Source organism: Carassius auratus, chromosome 2 (assembly GCF_003368295.1).
Source record: "Carassius auratus strain Wakin chromosome 2, ASM336829v1, whole genome shotgun sequence".
In the NCBI taxonomy this organism is placed as follows: domain Eukaryota; kingdom Metazoa; phylum Chordata; class Actinopteri; order Cypriniformes; family Cyprinidae; genus Carassius; species Carassius auratus.
The window spans coordinates 15,540,011-15,565,784 of NC_039244.1; the positions used below are offsets into that span (position 1 = coordinate 15,540,011).

Sequence of the window (25,774 nt, forward strand, 5' to 3'; positions counted from 1 at the left end):
ACATTTTCATTTGCCCCGCCCACAGCGTATTTCTCTGGACAGTATTGGTCGAATGTTCAGTCAATCAAAATGGGGACGGGATATTATGGGCCTCGGTGTACGTACGGAGGCATAGATATTTGATTTCGCAGGGCATCCGTACCAGAAAGCAGTCAGTCAGTTTACAGAAACGTCGAAGAACTTTTACTTGCAATGGCTAAGAAAAACGCAAAAGGAACAATTAAAAAAGGTGTGTATGTTTACATTTTCCTCCCGTCAAAAATACGTGCATTTCTGTGAAGGCCTGAAAGTTAATCGGGCGACAAGATTTTTATCTAATTTAAATGCCCTGTACAGAGATTATAAACAAGCAAAATAATGCGAATGGCCCCAGTGCATTGTGTCGACTACAGTCGTGATATATAAACTGAGTTAGTTGTGTTACACTGTAACCACAAATAGTTCTTGAATCGTTCCTAACGTTACATTCTGAGCGAGTAAAACTTTTTTTTTTATCCGAAACAGTCCGAGAGGGGTGTAATAAACCCCACTGAATATGTCTGTGCACTTGGAAAAATAGGACGAAATGCATTCTGCATGCATGCGTTTATTCTTACTTGCACCACAAGACCTAGTTTATTGCACTGTTTGTTAATTCCGACAGCAGCAAATTACCTATATTTTTGTATATAAATGTTTGCACATCGCTGGAATCAGAGTTGCCCCAGACAGTGTGAGCTCTTAAATGCTCACGTGTCAATATTGGGAGAGCATGGGAGGGGTTAAACGTGGCCTCTAGGGTCCCATGTCCCCACCGAAAGTCTTCAGGACCCCGCTCCTGGTTAATAACGTCCGGGCGTGGGGTTTAGCTATCTTGCCATGATTTTTAACTTTAGTAACTGCGTGGTTATTACGCAAGATTAACTATCGATTAGCTGTTGAAGGAATATGAACCCCCTCAGTTACATTTTAGAAACGCGTGTATAGAGTTATCATAAGGGCTGACTTTACACTGTACTGAGGGTAATTTTAACTCAAAAACTGTAAAATGTTACCGTAAAAACATTTAAATAGGTTAACTGTAAGTTACTTCACCATATAGGATGAAAGTATGTATTTACAGGACAATACGTGCAATTATATAGTAAAATTGCTTTCAGTATTTAGTGTTGTGTACCTTACCTTGTTATGTTTGATAGTTACTGTTAAAGCCTATTTTCTTCATGCAAAAGATTAATTTATCATGTGGCCTGAATTATTATGGTGGTTAGCTCTATATTTTGAGTCAATAAAGCACACCAAGCTGATGAGAATACATGCAGTTATCAATTGTATACCTGAATACAGGAATCAAATGCCATCATGTGATACCTGATTTGTAGGCCTATATGTTTATTTATTTATTTATTAATATGTTGGTGTTAGTGATGTATAACACTATGTATTCCATTTCTCTCCATGAAACCATTTCTTTTTACAATGTTAATCCATTATGGAAAACTGTTCATGCAGTGATAATAATCGAGAGCCACACCCATTTAAATGTCTACTGAAGGTTAGCAATTTCAAAGCCATTATCCTCAGATTGATGCATTTCTAACGCATTGCTTTGTAAAGGTAATTCAGCTGTTCATAAATTGGTGGAATGCTCTCTTTCATCAAATGTCAAAATCATTGCTTTCAGGAATCTTTTCAGCTGCACATAATAACTTGCTGAGTGCAACAGGGATGGTAAAAGGAATGACAGTCTATTATGACATGCTTGCATTTAGTTTTTTTCTTAAAGGGGGGGGTGAAATGCTCGTTTTCACTCAATATCCTGTTAATCTTGAGTACCTATAGAGTAGTACTGCATCCTTCATAACTCCAAAAAGTCTTTAGTTTTATTATATTCATAAGAGAAAGATAGTCTGTACCGATTTTTCCCGGAAAAACACGAGTGGCTGGAGGCGTGACGTGTGGGCAGGGCTAAAGAATCACGAGCGCCAGTAGGCTTTTGTTGAGAGCATTTGGAAGCTGTGACACCGTGAGGACAAAACCAACCAAAACAAATCATGGCTAACAGTCAGATTCAGCGTATATTTATGATCCAGAATCAGATCCCGAGGCTGAAACCGAATGAGAGCAGCAGCAGCAACGACTCGCTCCGAGCGGGGCTCGAACCCGGGTCTCGGCATGGGAGGGGACGCACTAACAAGAAGGCAGAGATATTTGAAGCAGTTTTACTCACCGCCTGCGGTTCCAACACACGATCGTGGCCCTTTTTCGTTGGAATTGCATCATCCTTAAGAAATAAACGATACGCAAATCCGTCGTCAAACTGGGCAATGTTTGTAAAACAAGCATCTTCGAAATGCAGGGAACAAACACAAACACTTGCACAACTCCGTTGATGCTCTGTAAAAATAAACTCCATCCACTGGTCCCTTAATGCTGTTTTTTTTGATAATCTGTGCAGGGTTGTCTTGCCCTGGCAACTAAAAATACACTTCTTTTGTGACATTTCGCGACGCTCTCGCTCTGATCACTGACTGAATGCCTCTGCTCTCAGTGCTCTGCTATACAGGAGCGCGTGCTCTCCCGGCAGACGTTGCCCTAGGACCCATATAAGGAAATTCCGCTCCATCTAACGTCACACAGAGCCATACTCGAAAAAAACTTTCCGAAACTTGTGACAAACCGGAAGGAGTATTTTTGGAACAGAAATACTCCTTCAAAGGTACAACTTAATTTTTGAAAATTTGTCCATGTTTAGCATGGGAATCCAACTCTTTAACAGTGTAAAAAACTCAGTATGCATGAAATAGCATTTCACCCCCCCTTTAAGCAGTTTTCCAATGATTGTACTGTTCTGTTCAAATAACCTAGCATGTTTTTTTTCAAGGGCATTTAATCCAATGCAATTCACTGTCATATGTGGCTGTATAGCAAATATTTGATTTTAGTAAACGCAGAGTGCATATCACAATATTAAATATTCTGTTTCATACAAAAAATGAAGAATGCATTTATGTGTTTAACAAGTAACACTGTTTAGTCCAGATATTCTAATAAATTAAAATAATATTTATAATATATATATATATATATATATGTGTAACATTTGAACTCCTGTTGTGACATCAGACAACCCACCGGATTTGTGGATTGATCAATTATGATCAATTAATCATCAATTCAATTCATAATCAAAACTATGAAGTACAATCTATTATTCTGAAGCAGTGTCAGTGTGCTGGTCATTCAAGATTCCAGTCGGGGTTTTATGCGCTGGAATGGCTCGATTATGGCAAAAATCATATTTACGATTTTTTTTGATCAATATTTTAGTCACGATTATTTAACACGATTGTGAGGGGGCCATATGACCAAAACTTTATATGAGTGATTTATTGAAATATAGTGATGCATATCAAATACACATTTCCTGTATATAAGGTTGCTATGACATATACATTGTAGCGACCAGCGGAATTGCAAACAATTCCTCAAAAACAAGTCCTCAAAATTATTGAAAATAATTAAACAGTCAGTAATAAAAAAGCATAGGACAAATACAATAGAAAAGATACAAATGGAACAAACTGTGCTTACATTTTTTTTTTATGCAAGTCTCGAGCAGTATGATTATTTCATTTATTCACTATACTGTTTATTATTAATGTCGTTTTAGTTTGGCCTTAGTTTTGTATTTATTTTAGTTTATATGAAAGTTCATGTAGCGTGCTACAGCCTTCTACAGAAATGAATAATCAAACCTAAAATAAAACACAGCCCGCTGTCACTTTAAGAGCCGCACGGATCCAAATTACTATAACACGCGTATTTTCATTCTCAACTCTTAAAGTTCATTTATTACATGGCTGATGAAGTCTAGGTACACATGAATAATCACCAAGCAAAGAATTTTGACAAATTTTTGTCCGTATTTGACCGTTTAGGTGCGCACCTTGAGTTAAAAGATGACTTTACATGTCCATGTTTTGTTCAGTCTCTTTTGTTCTCTTTAATGCTTTTAAAAACATGAATAAATATACTTCGATAAATCAAGTGTCACGTACGGAAGTTCTAAGCGACCAATGCTTTATTATTTTTTTCCTTCTTGTTTTCTCGTTATTTCGACATAAAGAGAAAATTAAGTTGTGATAACGAGAAAACAACTTTCGTTAAGTCGAGATAACGAGAAAATTAAGTTGTGATAACGAGAAAACAACTTTTGTTAAGTCGTCATAATGAGAAAATTAAGTCGTGATAACGAGAAAACAACTTTCGTTAAGTCGTCATAATGAGAAAATTAAGTCGTGATAACGAGAAAACAACTTTCGTTAAGTCGTCATAATGAGAAAATTAAGTCGTGATAACGAGAAAACAACTTTCGTTAAGTCATCATAATGAGAAAATTAAGTCGTGATAACGAGAAAACAACTTTCGTTAAGTCGTCATAATGAGAAAATTAAGTCGTGATAACGAGAAAACAACTTCCATTATCTCGACTTAACGAAAGTTGCTTTCTCGTTATCATGACATAATGAAAGTATTTACAGTTGCTATAGTAATGAACTCAGCGTTGACAGGCATCTGATGGACAACCATGCAGGCGCTCTTACTGTAGCCTATATTTCAGCAAATTTTGCTTCAACTATGTAATAATGTCTACAATACATAAACAAAGGCTGATCAAATCAATGTTGATTTTTCCAGAGACAGTACACCAAACATTTTGTTTTTGTAATTAACATTTCAAAACAACACCGCAAACACAGGCTAAGCGCCTTCAGAAGGATACAGAACTATTCTAAGATCTTTAAGAGCTGCTTAGATTAAGCTCACTTTTAATTTTCCCTTTATTTTAAATACATTTATATGTAATTTGTAATTTTTAGTAGTCATTATATGCTGTGACCGATATCATGGGCATTACAAGCTTCTGTTTGAAAAGAGCATTCATGTGTATGTGCAGTGTGAAATAAAAGATTACAACATTATAGAACAAAATTTAATTCAATTAGCCTATGCACTTTACATATACATCACATTTCTCATCAATATGATTAACAATAAAGGTTAATAAAAAGGAAAAGAGGCACATCACAAATAGCCTACATTGTTAAATCCCATCCTACGGTGGATAAACGGAACATATCTGGTTATTAACTAACAATCATGTGCCTCAAAGAAGCACAAATAAAGATATAGGTGCAAACAGAATACAGTGATGTCAACCTTGGTTTTGATAAGCAGTTATTTTATGACACAGAACGCGTTGGTGAAACGTATGCATCTAGCAACACAAATAATCATATAATCAAACAAAATAGTCATATTGTTTCAAGCATTTAACATTTATGATTTAATTAAATGTCAGTAATGAACAATACTGCACAAATTATAGCGATCACGAGGAAGGTCCGCGTACAGTAAAGTGAACAGTGTACAACACCCCATCAGTTATGTTCAGGTCTATAGTGCCACCTGCTGGCACAGTTTTGTAACTTCTTAGAGAACAACTTTCGTTATGTCGAGATAATGAGAAAATTAAGTCATTATAATGAGAAGATGTTGAGATAACGACAAAACAAGAAGGAAAAAAATTGAATTCAAGTGACGTTACATGATTTTACTGATTTGCACAGAAAATTGGGCTTTTATGGAGGAACGAAAGCGCAGCACTGCAAAAGGGGGTAGAATGGGGCGCAATAATCGTTTTATCCCGATTATTGCATTTTCATAATCGATGGAGATCGAAATCAAACCATTTTTCCGATTAATTAAATAAAAGATAATAAAATATCTACTTTTTAGTAAGGATGCTGATAAAAGTATTAACCAATATAACTGTTTTCAAACTGATAATAAGAAATGTTTCTTGAGCACCAAATCACCATATTTAAAATGATGCTGATAAATAAATAAATTTAACCGTAATATTTCAGTGTTATTGTTTTTACAATATTTTTTTATCGAACAAATGCAGCCCTAGTGAGCAAAAGAGAGATATTTTTGGAGTAAGTGAAATTCTTGATTTTGGTAATTTCACTTTGCTGATAATGTTAGCTTGATGCAGGTTTTTCTGTTTCAGCTATATGGCTAATTAGTTTTTGCCAAATCCAAGCAGAAGACACCACTTACATGTTTATTATTTCAACAAGAAGCTCGGGAGTCTGGTCCTTTTATGGAAAATAAATAGCTCCGCGTCAAGAGAGTCGCTGTAAGTTTGCCAAGATTTAAATGCTCCTTTGCCTGGAGGCTGAAAAACACCTCCAAAGTTTGATTTGCATGTCATTAAAATGCATGCATGTATGTGACGAAGCAGTGTATCCTCCATTGTGTGCTACTCTTTTGTCAAGTATAGTCATTTGGGTGACCAATCAGCCATTTCAGTTTTCGTATGTGACTAAAAACAGCGGGATGGAGTGGGATTTGCTTCTACCCTTTCCTACGAGGGCTTGAGATTTTCTGGCTTTCAAGTGGACTGTTCTAAAAATAATCCATTTGCTGGTGGAGTTCCATATTAAGTTCTGGCTCTATTCACAAGGAACAAAAAGGCAGGAGACCTGCTGTTGTACAGGGGTTTGGGGTAGGATCTCTTTTTCCCCACTGTGCTTGGAGGAATGGGGGAACCGAATGCAGAGGTCAAAGTGGTGAACGAAGAAACCGGTATTGTATTTTTATGATTTGGAATAACCTTTTATGATGAGAGATTATGACCTTTAACAAATCAAGGGGGTGTGAGAGAAAACCTTAACATTTGAAAATTAATATATAATATTATTTAATACTTCATTTTTAGGTTTTATTTTTATTTTTTTAAATATATATGAACAGCAACAATTGATGGTTTTTTTGGGGGGGGAGGGGGTCCTTAAGTGCCTAATGTATTGTTATAAAGTTTTACTGTTTAATTTAGTTTTTATGTGACACCTGAACAAACTATAAAAATATAATTTATTTTGTTGTAGAACTTAAGTGTTGTTGTTGTTGTCTGTATATTAGTAACTAACGTTTGTGGAGTGCGTGTGTGCATGAACAAATGTGTGGCTTGACCTAGCAGAATGTAGCGGACAAAACACCTGTTCATTCTTCCCACTAGAGCTCCGTATGCAGATGTATTTATACCACACTTCCATGAGAAGTATCAACAGACCTCAGAATAACTGCACTCTTTTAGAGTTTTGTCACCTCACCTTGAAATTAATTTAGATTAGAGGTTGACCGATATTGAATTTAAAATGGATACTGAAAAAGAAAAAAAAAACTAAAACAGTGCTTTATTTAAAAAAAAAAATGCATGGAACCATACTAATAGTAATAATAACAACAGTAATAGTAAATATTAAATGTTGAAATTACCACACTCTAATCGGGCCCTATGAAATGTGTTCAATTTCTTTCCTAAATTCCATTTTATTTATTTTCAAATTCTGTTATTTACATTTTCTGCATTCTGTTTTTTCCATTTTAATTTGAATAAATATGTTGACCAAAAATAAAACATATCATAGGGCCCTAATCATGTAATTATTTCTTAAAAAATAACGTCATGAGCGTCACGCGATCTAAACTTAATTCCATTTTTATGAATGGTTTCCGCAACTCTGTCCTCGTTTTCTGCATCGCGGGAAAACAGAGCCCTACAATTATACCAGCACAATGTTTGAGCACTTCATCTGCTTCTATTCTTGAACACTTAATGATTATCTAATCAAAATAAAAGAGCAGCGCTGAGTACGAGAATTCACCTGTGTCACACACACTCCGGACACGTCGCGTTCAACTCGAGCAGCGCTCTAAAACAGTTTATTCAGAACTATGTGAATGGTGCTATATAATGAAAACCGACCCTTCTCAGCCGCTTCAGCAACGGACGAAACGCGTCTAATGTTACATAGTCTGTTGACTAGTGGCCTTGAGTGAATACTTGTGTGTACCGCAATACTAAAGAGCTAATCTTACTTTTAAAGTCATGGTTTAATTTTGAGCATGTATTCCTCATTCACACAGGGTTTTTTGCTTTTGCTGTGCTGCACTGATTTGATTTTGTTAAATAAATGCATCTTAAATTAAATAACTTTACATTTGATTTTATTTGTTCCTGATATAATCTTATTCTTTTATCCTTCAGATGCCAAGCCACAGCAGGTGCATAGGAATGGAAAGAAAGCAGAGGTTGGAGGAGGAACCTCGTTTTTCACCTGGTTCATGGTTTTGGCTCTCCTGGGCGTCTGGACCTCTGTAGCCGTGGTGTATTTTGACCTTGTTGACTATCAAGGTGTAATTGGTGAGTCTTTGGTTTCTCTTATTCAGATTTTTCGTATAACTTAATTGTAGTGTTTAAACTTACTTACTACTTAAATGTTATATGTAATTTCTTTTTGTATATCTGGCCTTAATTTGCATGCAGCAAAAGCAAAGGACTTGCGCTATAATCTTTCAGAGGTATTACAAGGTATGACATCTGAACCACAGAATAGAATCACCACCATAAACCTCATTTGTTTGAACCTACCATCTTCAATTGCAAACTGGGGAAGTAAAGCTGCCATTTACTTGTTAGTTCCGTTTTAGTCTCATTTTCCATACTTTAAATATACACTACGTTTATATAAATAAACTCTTAAGGTTTGGGGCTAATAAGGTTTTTTTTTTTTAATTAATTTTATTTGGCAAGGATACATTAATCAGGGATTAGGGACAGTAAAGACATTTATAATGTTATATAATTTTTCTATTTAACACACACACACACACACAAACACACACACACACACACACACACACACACATATATATATATATATATATATATATATATATATATATATATATATATATATATATATATATATATATATATATTAGGGGTGTAACGGTTCACAAAATTCACGGTTCGGTTCGATACGATACACTGATGTCACGGTTCGGTTCGGTTCGATACGTTTTAGATACAGCAAAATGTAAAAACATCTCAACTTTTCAGAATGCCGCAAGCGCACCGCGGGTCATGTGACAAGAACTAACCAATCAGCTTCATCCTTTCCCGTAACAACGTTGAGAGCTCAGCCAAGATGAAGGATCAGCTGATCATAGTTGTATATGGATTGCAATTTTGAAATAAATTTAGTAGCAGAGCTACTGCAAGCGATTTTTAGAGCTGCAAATCCATTTATCCTTCGCTGAAATTTCCGCGTCTCATGGAGAGAGCACATCATTGTTGCTTAGCAAAGACAGACGCCTCATGAGCGCTTCTGCCCAAGCGCTTTGGAAAGGAGGAGAAAGACGCGCTTAGCGTTTTCCATGCGTTTTTAGGCACGATATGTGAACGGCCCCTAAGGCGCTCGCTCACTCAGCACGCGCTGAAGGCTCGTTGCAAAATGTCGAATGCCTTTAACAGACCAGAAATATAAGATCCTAAAATAACCAACAGGTCTGGTGTTTGGGTTGGATTCCCTGTAAGCTATAGTTTCTAAATGCTGCAGGGATAGTTTGCTGCGTGCATATTTCTCCTTTTTTTGTCTTTTCCCAGATAGTACTGATGCATATATCCCAGATATTCCCGCTGGTGTTTTTTTTTTTTTTTTTTTTTTTTATTCCCGCTGGTGTACCCTGTCATGTTGCAGATGCGACATACCGTTGTTTTTTTATCCACCACTCTCTTGCCATCACCATTATAGCTTAAAGGGAATCCAAAGTGCACCCAAACACCAGACCTGTTGGTTATTGGAGGATCTTCTCATTTCTAGTCTGTTAAACGCATTGGCTATTTTGCAACGAGCCTTCAGCGCGTACTGAGTGAGCGAGCGCCTGCTGAGTAGCCTAACATAAACATATAAGATGGTGTTTTTTTCTTCTTCGGGAGTGTCAGGGGCGTTGCCTGTTACGTTGTTTGGGTTATTGGGCTACCTTGTTGAACGCATATCATTATATTTCTCTCTCTCTCTTTTTTTTTTTTTTTTTCAAATATAATTAATTACTCCAACGAACCGTTCGGTATACATAATGCGTACCGCGTACCGAACCGAAAGCGTCGTACCGAACGGTTCAATACGAATACGCGTATCGTTACACCCCTATATATATATATATATATATATATATATATATATATATGGATTTTAGATTCCACAAATCCGCAATCAAATCCGCATATGATTTCTGAAGGAGTAATGATGCTGAAAAAACTGTAATTTTTTATTTTGATTATAATTTTTATAATAAATAGAATATAATATATTATATAAATACTTTAAAATGTTTTATTTCTTTCCAACACTTTTAAAAACTGAAACTGGGAGTGTATATTTTCTAACTATTTGAATATGATAAAATGTTAATGTAATTACTACGGAATTTTTTAAAATAGGATTAAGGATATTTCTTAGTTCTGAGTATTACAGGAAATCTTGTACTATTTGATAGAAGACAAATAAGAGCAATTTAAAAGTGCTGTAGGACTTTTAGTTCCATATATGGCACAATTGATTATTCACAACCCATGTCAAAAGACTAAATCAGATTCTCTTTACTTTCTAGGTAAACTTGTGTCCTATGATGCTGATGGTGATGGAGACTTTGATGTGGAAGATGCAAAAGTACTACTAGGCAAGTGCTGTGATTCCAATGAAATTTTACCAGATGATGTTTTGCATGACTGACTTTGGTTTACTTTTGTGCAGTTTCAAATTAAATCAGATGCACGTGCATGGTACCTTTTCATGCTTTTGTAATCATCATTATATTCAAACAACATGCATTTTGAAGAAGTGATGAGAGAATAATGCCTTATTGCATGCTTTTGTTAATCAGACCAACTTGCTAACATTATATTTAAGGCAAAGTCATGTGGGAAGGAAAGAAGGTAAAGAGATTTAGCATGTAGTTCACAAATAACTGAGCTATATATTTATCAAAAACAGCCCCATTGGTCCTTCTCATGCATGTCCCATTTCTCCTTTACCTCATTTTACACTTTAAAAGCATCTTTACCCTCTGTTTTTTAATAGCACTGAATCTTTATCTACTAAACCTTGCAAACAAACACCACCCTCTCTATTTTCTTGCTCTCCCACTGTTCTTTCTTTCTTTCCCTCTCTTTCTCTTTTTCCTTATTCTCCCATTTGTATAGGGCTGACCAAAGATGGCAGCAAAGAAAACTCAGACTCCCTTGAGGAAGTCCTCGATATTTTAGCAGAAGAGGGCACTGATTGGTTTCAAGGTTTCTTCACCTTCCTTTATGACATTATGAGTCCTTTTGAAACGCTAGAGGATGAAGAAACCGAGGCAGCAGCAGAGGATGTTGCTGGTGCGTCACAGACTGAAGGGGTTCAGGGCCAAAAGACATGCGTTATTTTAGGCCTTCAAAATCAATAGTCGTGTTTTCTACCCCAATTGTGACGGAAGCACTTTATTAGAGGAAGACATGCTCCTTTGACGACTTGATTCTGTTCCCAACACTTGAAGAAATATTTTGTTGGGAAGATCGCCAACACAGTCACTTTGGGACTTGCGAACTCTTGAGAAGATGATTTCATTATGAACATTTACATATTTGTAAATATTGAACTTGTGTAGTTTATGCTTCAATGCAGCTCTTTTGCAACGGTTGTTTCCAACTACTAATACCCTATTTATCTTTTGCATATGACTTTTACATTATCACTTTTGCTGCATTCCTCAGTTCCCTTATATCATGAACGACATATGTATTTCTATTTGTGTCTTGCAGTTTAACACTGTACATAAGACATCTTGTTTATAATCTGACTATCACTTCCAATAGTTTTGAGCTATTTAATATTACACAATAACTGCATTTTGGGATGATTTGCATCCTCAGCAACTCCTGGAGATAGATCTTTTTTGAGTTTTATATGTCCTTTTTAACCTTTTTTTTTTTTGGTACTGCTCAATACAGAATAGGTAGTTTTATATATCATTGTCAGTTACGTTGTTGTGATTCTTCATTGTCTTGTGAGTTGCCTTTGCTGTCCTTCATCAGATATTTGGAGAATTAGATAGATATTAGATATTGATAGATTAGATACACAGCACCTAATATATATCTCTCCCCTCTTCCAGTATTACCTCAAATAACAAAAGTTATGCACGAAACTTGGTCTAAACCACTGGTATTCAAACCGGTCCTGCAAGCACCCCCAACACTTCACAGTTTCTATGTCTCTCTCTCTCTCTCTCCTCTTTCACACCTGATTCAACTCATTAGTAGAGACTGCAAGACCTGAAATGGGTGTGTCAGATATAGGGAGAAATACAAAATGTGAGGTGCTAGGGGTGCTTGCAAGACCGGTTTGAAAAAACCTCTGGTCTAAACGGGTTTATAGCTGATATAATCAAGAGATTGCACACAGCTGTCAAATCAGGAACTTCATAAGTTCATCAGCCAAAAACTAGTTCAGTGGCATGTTTAGGAGATGTCTCCTGAACCCCTGATTTCTGTAACTGTCAACAATCAGTTCCTACCTGCCAATCTAAAGCGCCTGATAAGTAATATAGTGCTTGTATATGGCTTATGTATTACTAGGTGGGAATTGCGAAGGCTATGAATTTGTATACAAGAAGTACAATATTTACTGCTGATATCATTTACAAAAATGGCTTCTTTTGTGTCTGGAAATGTATTTTAAGAAAATTAAGTGTAGAGTTAGGAATTTAGTTTGAAAAACAATGGTATTATTTCCTTCATTACCACTTTAATACCACTTATGTCACAATTTATACCTTCAAACATTTCAAGAACAGTTTTAGTGTTTATTTTGGTAAATGATTTTGCAATTGTTGCCATATTTTTCAGTTATCTGTGCCGTTTGGCTTTTTGTTGTTAACAAGATTGCTTAACCTCATATATTGTACAAAAAGCCACTTATTGTAGATAGTGACTTGTTGACACACACTGATTTTTTTTATTTTTTTATCAATAGCATCTGGATTTTCTATAATAATTCGTCCGCAACCATGATGTATTTTACAGAGCATTGCACATGATTACTCAGACAATAGATTCAGGGCAGACATGGGAGAATGGGCTGTATACTCTTTGACATCATTAGTTAAATGTATGAAGAAGACCTCACAGGACTTTATATTGTACAGCTGTTTTAGATAGCAGTCACTGAATTTATTTGTCTGTCTCGTTTACACCAGACGAAAAGAAAGATGTTTCCAGGAGAAACGGAGGTATTTTGCATACTTGGTCTGAGTGCATGCAGCTGACTAGCCTCTAGTGTGGTTTGGGATCTTGAAGGATTTACTTGATTGACTTGTTTGTTTCCATTTGCCTGACTTAGCTGAAATAGAATATTTTGCTGTGTATTATTTTTCTGTTTAACCAAGGAGTGTTTTACAATACTACCTTTTGTAGTTGACTTTTATGAGTCTGCATGGACAACGATGACATGACAAAGAACTACATGCACACGTAATTCTGGTGTATAGTTTTTCCAGGCTATTTGCAAATAATATTAGGGAGCTGTGGACTTGTTATAAACATCCTAAATACACCATCTTCTAATATAATGTGTACAGTAGTGATTCTCAACCTGGGAACCATTGCAGACTTCTATTGGGACACAAGACTACTTAAATTATTTAAATTAGGTTTATATATATATATATATATATATATATATATATATATATATATGTATATGTATATGTATATGTATATGTATATATATATATATATATATATGTATGTATATATATATATATATATGTATGTATATATATATATATATATATATATGTATGTATATATATATATATGTATATATATATATATATATATATATATATATATATATATATATATATATATATATATATATATATATATATATATACATATACATATACATATATATATATATATATATATATATATATATATATAAAATGTGTGTGTATATGTATTATATGCACACAGTTTCTTAAACTTAAGGAATCGCACAAATTATGTTAAATTAATTTAACATCAAGGCTCAAAGTTTCTTAAAAAAATGAAGCATCTTTGTCATAATTACCGTAGAAACACTTGAAGTATTGTAGCCTGTATGGTAGGCCTTCGACTATGCCCCAGCAGGCCATTAAATAAGTTGAGAACCACTGGTATAGAGGATATCTGAAACATACTAATGAGGACATTCTGATGTGAAATGATTTGCATCATGCCAACTAATTGCGTTGTGGCTTGAGGTGTGTGTAGTTATGATTTAGTTACCATGACCACAGCATCAAACAAAGTCTCTCCCCAGAGCTTTCCCACGCCAAAGATGTTGGATTGAAGCTAAGGGAAGCTCTGAAACAGCAGCTCACCATCATTCACGAAAGAGTGGAGGCTAGGAAGATAGCTAAATTGGCACTGGCAGAAGTGAGGGACATCCTAGCCAAAGAGGAGGAAGAGAGGACCCTGAACCGTATCAGGGAAGACTCGGAGGCCAAGGCTTGGGAGAGGGCTGAGGCTCGGCTGAAAGAGGAGGGGGAGAGAATAGAGAAAGAGGATGTGGAAAAGGCCATGGAAAGAATTAGAAAGGAGAAGGAGGAAAGGGAGAAAATGGCAGAAATTGAAGAAGCAAAGAAGATTACGAAGGTGGAAAATGATGAAGTGAAGAAAAAGCCAGAGGCTGAAAAGAAATCTCTTGAGAAACCTGCTGCTGATGATGATGGTAAAAAGGATGAGAAAAATGGAAAAGGCAAAGAATCCAAGAAGGCTGCAGCTAAAAAGAAGCTCTAAGGCAGCACATCAGCTACTGTTAGATATTTTGTGTACATTTGTTAACATTTGGCTAAATTTAATCTCAGGCCATTGTGAGTCTTCAGAGACCACATCTTATAAACCGAAGGCAAGACCTTTTGTCTCTATGAGAGATAACCAGTGATGTTAATAACATTGAGATTAGTAGAAGCAAAAACAACAAGGTGCTATATGCCGATCGTTGTGAGGAAGTTCTTTATTTATCTTAAAAATGTTTTTATTTGAGGGTAGAATTTTGGTTTACTTTTACAAAATGCTAGCTATTATCGATGTTTCTCTGATTTTTTCTTTCATTTATAAGAAATACAACAGCTAGCATTATTTTACTAAGTGAGAACATTCTTGTTATCAATAAACTACATGAATCCCCTGATTTGTTTTATCAGTGCTTTGAGTGATTTTTTTCTTTCTTTTCAGTGTTGATTAATATAAGAAAAACAAAGTTGAATTAAAACTGTTTTTTTTTTTGCCACAAGAATACTTTGCTGTTTCCAAATAATATCTATGAACTCTTCTGAAAATTTTCCTTTTTCTTCTCCTCCATTTCCATATTGGTCTGTTTTAAACATAAAATGCATACATTTGTACCTGTAAAACAAACTACAGAAAAAGCTCTAGTGCAAAAGTATACCAAATGTCATAAGGTTGTTATGGAAATCCTTTTTTGAAAGTGTAAAGGTTATTTAATGCACTTCTTAGAGGGCTTGTTTCATGTGACTGTATTCTACACTTGCCTCATGTATGCACATCCACATGTAAAATCCTCAGGGCTGAAAGAGAAATCCACTACTGAGACCAGTGAATCAGCTGAGGGAACCCCTGCTGAACCTGTGGAAGAAGGTAAAGAAGAATCATACATAGCAGTTTTATGCAATAAATAAGGGTGCAGTGAGAATTTGATGCATATAAATCTTTGTCAATAGAGGTCAATAAAATAAGATGCAGGATTTTATAACATAAATTGAAATTTAATGTGATATGCAAGTAAGGAAAGTAAATGTACAAGCTACTGCCATTATTACAAGATGAATTTCCATGATCCTGAAATTAATAAAGATTTTTTTTTTTATGTAAACAAACCTATATTTTTAGTAGGTTTGTTGGCCTTATCTAATGGATCATTAAACATTAACCATGTTCATAAGGATGGTGTTCTGTGTGTATATACGTACCATCTGTGTTCTGTGTAGAAATTACTTTATATTTCCACTTTAAATTATTCTGATGGACAGTTTTGTAAATGAAATATATGCCAGTGATGAACGAGTCCTACCACATACCACAAAAGTTCATAACGTAACATGAGAGTAATCGCATTGACCTGTTAGAGCAGACTTATAGTATAATTGAACATATACCTTCAAATCTTAGTAAAGCATTATTGTACAAGTGTGTTTTTTAGGATTGACAAACAAAGGCTTTCAGTTCAGAAAAACAGACTGTTTTTCTTAAAACAATGGTTTAAAAAATGTTTTTTTTTCTTATTCAGCTCCTGAATCTATTGAGGAATTAATCCAAGCCACTACAGTTAAAGAAGCAGCTCAGCCACCACCGGGTATGGCTTTTATGTCCTTTGAAATTACAATATGCAATTGTTGCTATTTGTTTACTCATACATATAAATGTATATATGTTTGTATATACTACAAAACAATGGAGTATAACTAGACCTATCCTCTGAACTGGTGCATTCACAAAGTTATACACATCTCCCACCCCTTACATGTTCATCTAGGAAATATATTGGCACCTAACAATACAGTCTGTTTAATAATTTACTATAATTATTTTTTCCTCTTGCAGAGCCAGAGACTGTGGAAGAGGAGCCTGTTCCTGTGGAAGAAGAGCCTCTGGCAGTAGACGAAGAGCCCACTTCTACAGAAGATGAAGTAGCTGAGGAGGAACCAGAAGTTGAAGAGGAGCAAGAAGTTCCTGAGGAAGAACCAGAAGTTGTGGAGGAAGAGCCTGAGATTACAGAGACTGTTCCTATTGAGGAAAAGGCTTTTGAGGAGGTAATGGAAAAGCCTGCAAAAGAGGAAGAGGTCATACCAGTTGAAGAATCGGTTGAGGAGGCTGCATCAGTGAAAGAAACAGCTGAGGAAGTGTTGGAGGAAGAGGCTGCACCAGTAGAAGAAGTAGTAGAAGATGCACTGCCTGAAGAGGCAGTAGAAGAAGTAGCTGAAGAGGTTGCACCTGTGGAAGAAGCAGTCGAGGAAGTGTTGGAGGAAGAGGCTGCACCAGTAGAAGAAGTAGTAGAAGATGCACTGCCTGAAGAGGCAGTAGAAGAAGTAGCTGAAGAGGTTGCACTTGTGGAAGAAGCAGTCGAGGAAGTGTTGGAGAAAGAGGCTGCACCAGTAGAAGAAGTAGTAGGAGATGCACCGCTGGAAGAGGCAACAGAAGTAGTCTTGGAAGAAGAGGATGCACCAGTGGATGAAACAGCAGAGGAAGCCACACCAGTAGAAGAAGCTGTGGAGGAGGTTGTAGCAGTAGAAGTTGTGGAGGAGGTTGTACCAGTAGAAGAATTTGTGGAGGAGGTTGTATCGGTAGAAGAAGGTGTGGAAGAGGTTGTACAGGAAGAAGATGATGTTGAGGAGCTTGAACCAGTAGAAGGAGCTGTTGAGGAGCTTGAACCAGTAGAAGAAGCAGTAGAGGAATCTGAACAAGAGGAGGAATCTGAAACAACAGAACCAGTGGAAGAAGTAGAAACACCCAAAGAGACCGTTGAGGATTCAGTCTCTGAAGAAGAAACCGTAACAGAAGAGGAAGTTATAGAGGAAACAGATGAGCCAATTCAGGAAGATGAGGATGTACAAGACTACACATCGGAGGAAACCGAGTTTGAGGCAGAAAATATGGAAGAAGAGGGTAAGTTTTCTTGTTCTCTCAAGTTCACTCAGGTTGTTATTATACAGCAGCAAAAATAATACCCACAATTTCTTGTATAGTGATCAACCGATACATCGCCAAGGCCGATATATCGGCAGATATATATATATTTTTTTTTTTTTAAATATCGGCATCAGCCATTGTGTTTTTCTGCTCGGCCAATGTGTTCAAAGTGGGACTTTTATTTTGACGGTGCTGAGGGGGCGGTAGCGCCTGAGCACACAGTGCTTACATTCTCCCTCTTGTTTACTTTCGTTGTTCCTAGTTCTGTCTAAAAATGGATAAAGGTCTGTCTAATAATAAGATGGAACAGTTAAACAAAGGAATTAATGTATACAAAATGTATTATGACGATTGCTTTTATATTATTAGTAATAGAAATTTATGTGATTTTAAACAAATCTTTGAATAACTAATGAACTTTTATTTTCACAAACCTTGCAAACTTATTCGAATCCAGCTGTCAGATCTTGTGAAGTGTGCATGTGACCTGCATGATCACATGTCCTCTTTTTGACGGTCGGCCCGTGTGAATTGAATGCTTTAGACTTTAAACTCTTTTAAAATTTCAAATTATGCTGCACTTTATGCTTTGCCCACTGTCTTATTCATGTCATTTTCTCTGTGTGCTGTATGCAAAATGAGTGCTACCCTGGCTTTATTTGAAAAATTTGTTCCCAATGCAAACAAATTTCCCAGAATACTGAGTGCTGTGTTGGCTACAGTTTACTTCCTTTTATTTATATTTTTATTAAATATTTATTTATTTGTGAAAAATATCTTGTTAACCAAAGTATGTTTATTATACACATTTAGTTTTGAAACTATTGTCAAATGATTTCAAATTTCTTAAAAATGTAAAAAAAAAAAAAATATGTATTTATTATATTGGTCCCCTGCTTTCCAAGATATTGGCATCTGCTGTAAAAAAACAAAAACAAACAAAAAAACAATATCGGTCGACCACTAGTGTTTACTTCCTTTTTAAATTATATTTGTATTAAATATTTATTTATTTATTTGTGAAAAATACTTTGTCATCCAAGGTATAAGTATGTTTATGTTAAACATTTATTTTTTTTAATCCATTGGTAATTATTTCAAATTTCTTAAATATTAATTAAAATAATTAAAAAAATATATATCGGCTACCACCCAGCTTGCCAAGATATCGGCTGTCAGAAAGAAAAAAAAACAATATTGGTCTACCACTAGTCTTGTATGTTAAAATAGTACAGTAAGTACAGTAATGTGGATGCTAACATTCTCTATTAATATCAGATACTACACAGAGACAACAGGAAATTAGTTATATTTGCTTTGTTGTGAAATGTGTCTGTCTTGTTACAGAGGATGCAGCTGCTGAAGAAGAGCAGGCTGAGGAGGATGAAACAGGTTGGTAATGAAACTTTATGGTTATATAAAAGATAAAGAATGGGAAGATTTCCTAATCTGTACAGAAAGTTGTTGAATAATACAATCTATGCTTAATAATGGTGTTTTTGTTATTTATTCATTTTTTTACTATATTAAAGGGATACTCCACCCCAGAATTAAAATGTTGTCATTAATCACTTTGCCCCCATGTGGTTCCAAACCTGTTAAAGCTTCATTCGTCTTCGGAACACAATTTAAGATATTTTGGATGAAAACCGGAAAGCTTGAGTTCCCTTTCGAGGGAACTTCGAACTGCGTCCTCTAGGGGGCGCTTTGGGGAACACCTCGTCGTGACCCGTGTCTGAAGCATACAATGAAAAAACACCAACTTGTTGGCCGTCGACAGCCTCCGACGTCACTACCGGCGCGACTAAAAATCAGCACCGGGAGAGCACGTCATTATCTTCTTCATCTTCAACTGACTGTTTTGTTTGAAGCGTGCATCTGAAAGAACCGGTAAGGGCGATCTTTCTCTGTTTATCATGGCGACAACTAGCAAGCGTTTAGACGATGTGTGCATCCGTGTCGGCGTTATTTGACACCCGATGACACACGCGATCTTTGCGTCATTTGTTTGGGTGAAGAGCACGCACGCGATGTCTTTGAGGAGGCAATCTGCGTGCACTATGAGCGTTTTTTCAATGGAAAAAGCTCCGCTCTCGTTCGTCTCTCTTCTAAAAAAAATAAAATAAAATAAAGGCAAGCCATCTGCTTCCCGCGGTTCAGGATCTGTCCACGCTGAGGCAGGAAAGAAAATGAGCTCGTGAGAATACATATGGATCTGTCTGAATGGTTTAAAGAGGGACTTTCCCTTTCGAGATCGTAAAAAAAAAAAAAAAAAAAAAAAAAAAAAAAAAAGGGGCGGCGGACGAGAGAGAGCCTTGGGAGGATGATGTTATATCTTTAACACTTTCTCATACTGAGGTTAGTGCTCTGCTGGGTTTTTACCCAGGAAAAGCAGGAGATATTTGAGGATGGTGAAGAAGCTGAGGCTGAGCCTTCTCAATTCTCCTGCCCTGCGTATGTAGAGCTGTTGGAGGTTATTGAGCGAAAATTACTTTTTGACCATAACCCTCCAGCTCAGGTGAGCCTTTCATTTGTGCATGATCTCCATACAGAGATTAAAAAGAAATGAAAGATGCCGTTTTCTTTTTGCATCCATCGGTTTCGGCATTAAAGTAATCTGCCGACATCGAGGTGATGCATGAAAGCGGCTAGGAGGGAATGCCCCTGTAGAAAGAGCTAAAAATTTTATAAATAATTTATAAATTTTTATATGTGAAAAATGTTTTCTTTCTGCAGGGGAAACCTCCTCTCTTATTCTCCCTCCTTGCCATCTAAGCCCCTTCAGAAAATCATCTCGCTTAAATGGCAAGGCATACGCAGTAGCAGGTCAGGCTGAGGCTTTATTACAACACAATGCTGGTGCTTCAAGCATATCAGACTGATCTGCTAAGAGACCTGGATAGAGGCTGGGGCCTTTTTCTGATCAGGTAGCTGAGCTGCGCCACACCATGGATCTCTCTCCATGCTACCAAGCAGGCCGCCTCCGCCATGGGGCAGGACTATGGCGCCCATGGTGGCAGCGGAGAGACATCTGTGGATGAACAGACATCGGGAGGAAAGAAAATGCTTTCTGCCCGATGCTCAGGTTTCGCCTTCTGAACTTTTCGGTATTTCCGTTGAGGCGGCGATTTGAAAAGTTCAGGGAGACGAAGGCGCGCTCTGCTGCTTTCAGATCCTTCGTCCCACGAAGGTCCAGGTCTGAGCCCAAACAACATAGGGGTCCTGGCCTGACTCGATCTGAGGATCAAAGATGGGCACAGAAGGCTAGTGTCGCAACTCGCGCTCCTCCCCCACCTGCGGGCAGGGGTTAGAGGAATCGTGGGTCACGAGGAGGTAAGCAGAACCTAAGAGGTATGATCTAGACGAGGCAGCGTTCTCGTCCAAATCAGAATGATACCGAGGTATCTACTAAAAGAAAAGACAAACGCGTATATGCGTTAATCGACTTCGAAAGGTTAACTTCTGCTTTTATACTCCCCTTCCTAATTCCCCTGTAACCACCAGCTCTCCACCTGATCGAGGTTAGGTGGAAACCTCTCGCATATCAGTCTACCCCTTGAGCGGGGCTCCGGCGTAGGAGGGTGAGTGAGTACATGTAACCCTCTCTGTATATACTTATGTGTATTTAATTGCTGGTGGTTACGTGTCTACTAATAAACTCTGTCTGAGTTTCCTTTGCAGTGCTCAGTTACAGTGTTTACTAAACATTCGTCAGCAGCAGCCATCCGGCTTCATGTTCCGGTATTAGGCGGCTGAGATCACAGGCTTCTGAGGGAGCCTCCTTGATCATCAGGCCTGGCACAGCACTGCAGGGAATTTCATGGATGTCTGGCCAGGTCACCCTGAGGGGCCTCCTGGCCGCTTAGGGGTGCTGTCGTATCTACCGGGAAGTGGAGGTGGCAGTTACAGAAGTCTTCTTGTATATGCTGCCTCAGGTGATGCTCCCCTCACCCGAGGTTTGTAATTGAGCTTGCCTCTCCCGTGAGATTCAGCTCCTCTACGATGCTTAGGAACCTTTAAGTACACACGCTAAGCTTTGTGTACTTTCTCAAAACCACATGGTGGTCAGTGTGTATGTGAACACACTTTCTAAAAATCCACAAGTGGTAAGTTTGCATACAAGACTCTGCAAACTTTCTTAAATCTTGTACGATGAGGGGTAACGCTTCGTTCCCTTTCCTGAGATGATTAGACATTGGTTCCTTGGGCTCCATTCAGCCAGTGTGTATTTGTTTATACACCTCAAGCATCGCTTTTCTCAACATGAGGGGCTATTGATTCTCGTGGTAATTTAGCAGCGCTCCCCTTTTTCCAAAAAATGGGTCACCTATGAGTGCGCTACTCTGAGCTCGGAGTTCTCCTCTCGTACGAGACGGAGTTCTCTGTTTTTTTCCCAGAGCGCTCCAGTATTGTTTCCATAGACCGAGTTGATGACTCTCAATCATACTGTTTTAAGATGCAACATTCCATCTATGAGCTGCTCTATCAGAGTGCCACGAGAGCCCCTCCTTAGAACAGTATTTGAAAATCCATGCTATGGTAAGTGTGCACGTGTAGTCTTTGCACATTTTCTGAAATCCACACTGTGGTAAGTTTGCACGCTAGTATTCTGCGTTCTTTCTAAAATCCTATATGGTGAGGGCTTCGCGCGGTTGCTTCGTGCCCTTTCTTGAGTTGGTAAAAGCCCCGTTCATCTTGGGCGCCACTCCACCTATGTATCCTTGGATACCTATCTAAACAGGGTGTTGCTACTAGAGAACTGTTGAGACAGCTCTTTCAGCAAGCTTATGCGTAAGCTAGCGGTAGCCCCTGTGTGACAGGCAAGAATTGGTAAAAATGCTAGGTTCTTAGCCGTATCCCTTTAAAGGAATCTTTCCTGATTCCAAGCCTTCAGCTCTACCCAGGGCCGAGGCCCTAACAATTAAGTTGGGTATGTAGCTTAGGCCTTTTGGCCATAAGGGGTACTGTCACAGACAGCCGTCTAAACGTCCCAGGGGCAACTCCCATAGTAATGGTAGAGTTGGTACTTAGTGCTCGCCATGATTCTGGCCTGCATTCCCCTCAGCATGGCGGCGTGGGTATACTGTTCCCCAAAGCGCCCCCTAGAGGACGCAGTTCGAAGTTCCCTCGAAAGGGAACGGTCTCAGGTTACGTATGTAACCATAGTTCCCTGAGTAGGGAACGAGACACTGCGTCCTCTAGCTCTCTGCCATGCTTCGGACGCAAGCTTCAGACGAAGAAGATAATGACGTGCTCTCCCGGTGCTGATTTATAGTCGCGCCGGTAGTGACGTCGGAGGCTGTCGACGGCCAACAAGTTGGTGTTTTTTCATTGTATGCTTCAGACACGGGTCACGACGAGGTGTTCCCCAAAGCGCCCCCTAGAGGACGCAGTGTCTCGTTCCCTACTCAGGGAACTATGGTTACATACGTAACCTGAGACCGATTTCAACCGTAATGTTATGAAGTGACAATAATATTTTTTTTTACACAAATAGAACAAAAATAATGACTTTATTCCACAATTTGTCTCCTCTGTGTCTTTACATCACCGTAGTGCCATTTTGGAGAATATTAGTTGAACACAGGCAGCTTACCCTCTTCTGTGTCAGCCGCACCACAAGGATAAGTTTTCTACATGTAGTTATGCTTTGATTTGAAAGAAAACAGCTCATCCTTGTGGTGTAAGCTGCCTGCCTTCAGCTCATATTTTCCAAAATGGTGCGATGGTGATGTGGAGAGACACAGGAGACAAATTGTTGAATAAAGTCGTTATTTTTGTTTTATTCGCCTTTAAAAAGTATTCTCGTCACTTCATAACATTACGGTTGAACCAGTGATGGCAGATGGACTATTCTGATGATGTCTTTCATAATTTTCTGGACCTTGACAGTGTAATTTACTTGGCAGACTATTGGACAGTTTTCATCCAAAATATCTTAAATTGTGTTCCGAAGACAAACAAAGCTTTTCCCGGGTTTGGAACGACATGGGGTTGATTAATGACAAAAATTTTGGGTGGAGTATGTCCTTAATGTGTAATTGTATTTAATTATTGCTTATTATTCATTTAACAGAGGATATTAACCAAACAGAAGAACAAATTGAAGTAGAGCCCACAGGTAATCAACATTTTCAAAGTGATATTCATTTTCATCACTATGTTTTTCTCATGCAGTTTAATTCTCTGCTCTTTACTTGAATTTGCATTTATATTGTTTCTGTCTATTTATCTATAGATATGTTTGTCTTATTTTAATAATTATTTATTATAATAATAATTTGTTTCTGTATGTAAGTATATGTACGTAAAATTTCTATAGCTGTGTTCAAGGAAAGTCTTCGTAAGGCAAATTTATTGTCTCAGCAGCCACATAACCCCACCAAAATCTGACAACAATGTGGTTCCATAAATTTTGCTTAAGCTCAAATGTATGAGGAAAATCCAGTTAATGCACATTGTAGAGTAAACAAACATTCACATATGTACAAATGGACTGTCTCTGCCTTATACAGCATCTGCTTCAACTGAAAACAAAACATCATACAACTGGTTAAGTGTCTTTAAAGCTGATAATTTTGTTTTACAGAAACATAAAATATTAGGCAGTAAGATGCAGAGAGGACCAGCACCACATGGCAGTCCACTAGAAGTGTGCAGCTGCCAATTCCCACCATGGAGTAAAAAAGAAAATAGCTACATTTCTATTTCACATACAAAGCACAAATACATGTTTATTTGAATGTTTTGTCCACTTTCGTTTGGTGATTTGACTCCTACCCCTTTTCCCTTTTGAATCCTTTTTCTTTAATTACAGACAAAGCTTTTTTCCCCATCCTCTAACATAGATGTGAAGTAGCCTTTTTTTGAATTATCATTGATGATAGTTTGGTTGTATTTTCTTTTCTTGCATGTAAAAACACCTTAATGTTGCTTTATAGCTCAGAGATCTTTATATTCCAGTCAGCACTGAATTCATCAGTGTTTCTTTCTTCATCAAATCTGATGTTTTGCTTCATTGTGACAGTACTATGCAAAGCTGCACTGATCTTTTGCAATTTTTTTTTTTTTTTTTTTACCCTTTTTGTACTACCAATATGTATTGAATCTACATTTCCAATGTTGCATATCAAGGAAAAGTTTATGCTGGCAGGTTAACCAAGATAATTGCTAAGTGAACGATGTATAGAGTGAATGGGCATGTGTGTGTGTGTGTGTATGTATGTATGTATGTATGTAATGAAAATTCATGTTTGACTTTGCGAAAAATAATTTCTCACTAGTACGTTTTCACTGTTTTCTTATGCAACTTCCAGCATACAGTCAACATTTTGGTACCTCTGTTGTTGTTGTTTTTTCCTCAATACTGTAACTGTTTTGCTAAGAGTTTTTGCAGTTCTTCACATTTAGGAAATTTCGAAACTCAAATGCTTAGTGTTGCCCCCATCCTGTTTTTTTTTTCAATATATACTTGTCTTTTTCAGTAAGTCATGTATCGTAGGCTCATGATTTGACAATCTCTGTTTCAGGTAGACACTCCACTGCTGTGCAGTATGCGTATGATAAACAGTGTTTTACACCGTTTACTACTTTACACCGTTTTATTTATTTTTTTATAGCAGGGTAAAGGTCTTACCTAGTAATTTTTGTGGGACATCACAAATCAGTATATGCTTATTAATTGTCAAATGTAATGAGCTGGCTATGTACTGACTACAAGGTGGATTTATTCTGCCCCTTTCAACTGTTGCAGGCACATCTGTAAGAATACAAGATAATTTTGTCATTGTACATTCAGAAAGAGAGATGGTTATTTTGTCACTTTAATATCATAGCAAGTCAACATTAGTTTGCTTTTACCATCAATGTTGTCTTGGTTTTTATTACAACACAATGTAGCTTTCATCCTTGACGCAGAGTAGTTGGTTTAGAAATTGAAAACTTGTTTGATCTTTTGAAAAAAGTCAAATTCTGGCACCCGAATTGTTTCACTGTGGAATATATATATAATTTAATTGTAATGTTACACTGTGGTTTTATGGGGCCTGCCCAAATGCTGCAGATCTCTTCAAAATAATGGTTTCATAACATATACAAGTGGCTGAAATATAGATTTAGGGTTTCTTTTTCTACAACACT

At 37.2% G+C, this 25,774-nt stretch overlaps 1 protein-coding gene across 4 annotated transcripts; it reads left to right on the forward strand.

The window, feature by feature from the left end:
• Positions 1–71: 71 nt before the first annotated feature.
• On the forward strand, positions 72–25,501 carry LOC113117451 (aspartyl/asparaginyl beta-hydroxylase-like). 4 transcript variants are annotated; one of them, XM_026286144.1, is made up of 10 exons: positions 72–229; positions 8,102–8,257; positions 8,381–8,425; positions 10,510–10,578; positions 15,515–15,586; positions 16,236–16,301; positions 16,550–17,611; positions 18,983–19,027; positions 23,712–23,756; positions 24,225–25,501. In XM_026286144.1, exons 1-10 carry the CDS (start codon positions 193–195, stop codon positions 24,230–24,232), a joined length of 1,605 nt encoding a protein of 534 aa, XP_026141929.1. In that variant the 5' UTR covers positions 72–192; the 3' UTR covers positions 24,233–25,501. The 4 variants fall into 4 exon arrangements, with proteins under 4 accessions (XP_026141929.1, XP_026141945.1, XP_026141922.1 ...); XM_026286137.1 differs by lacking the exon at positions 72–229 and adding an exon at positions 6,496–6,636; XM_026286160.1 differs by lacking the exon at positions 8,381–8,425.
• Positions 25,502–25,774: the final 273 nt, after the last annotated feature.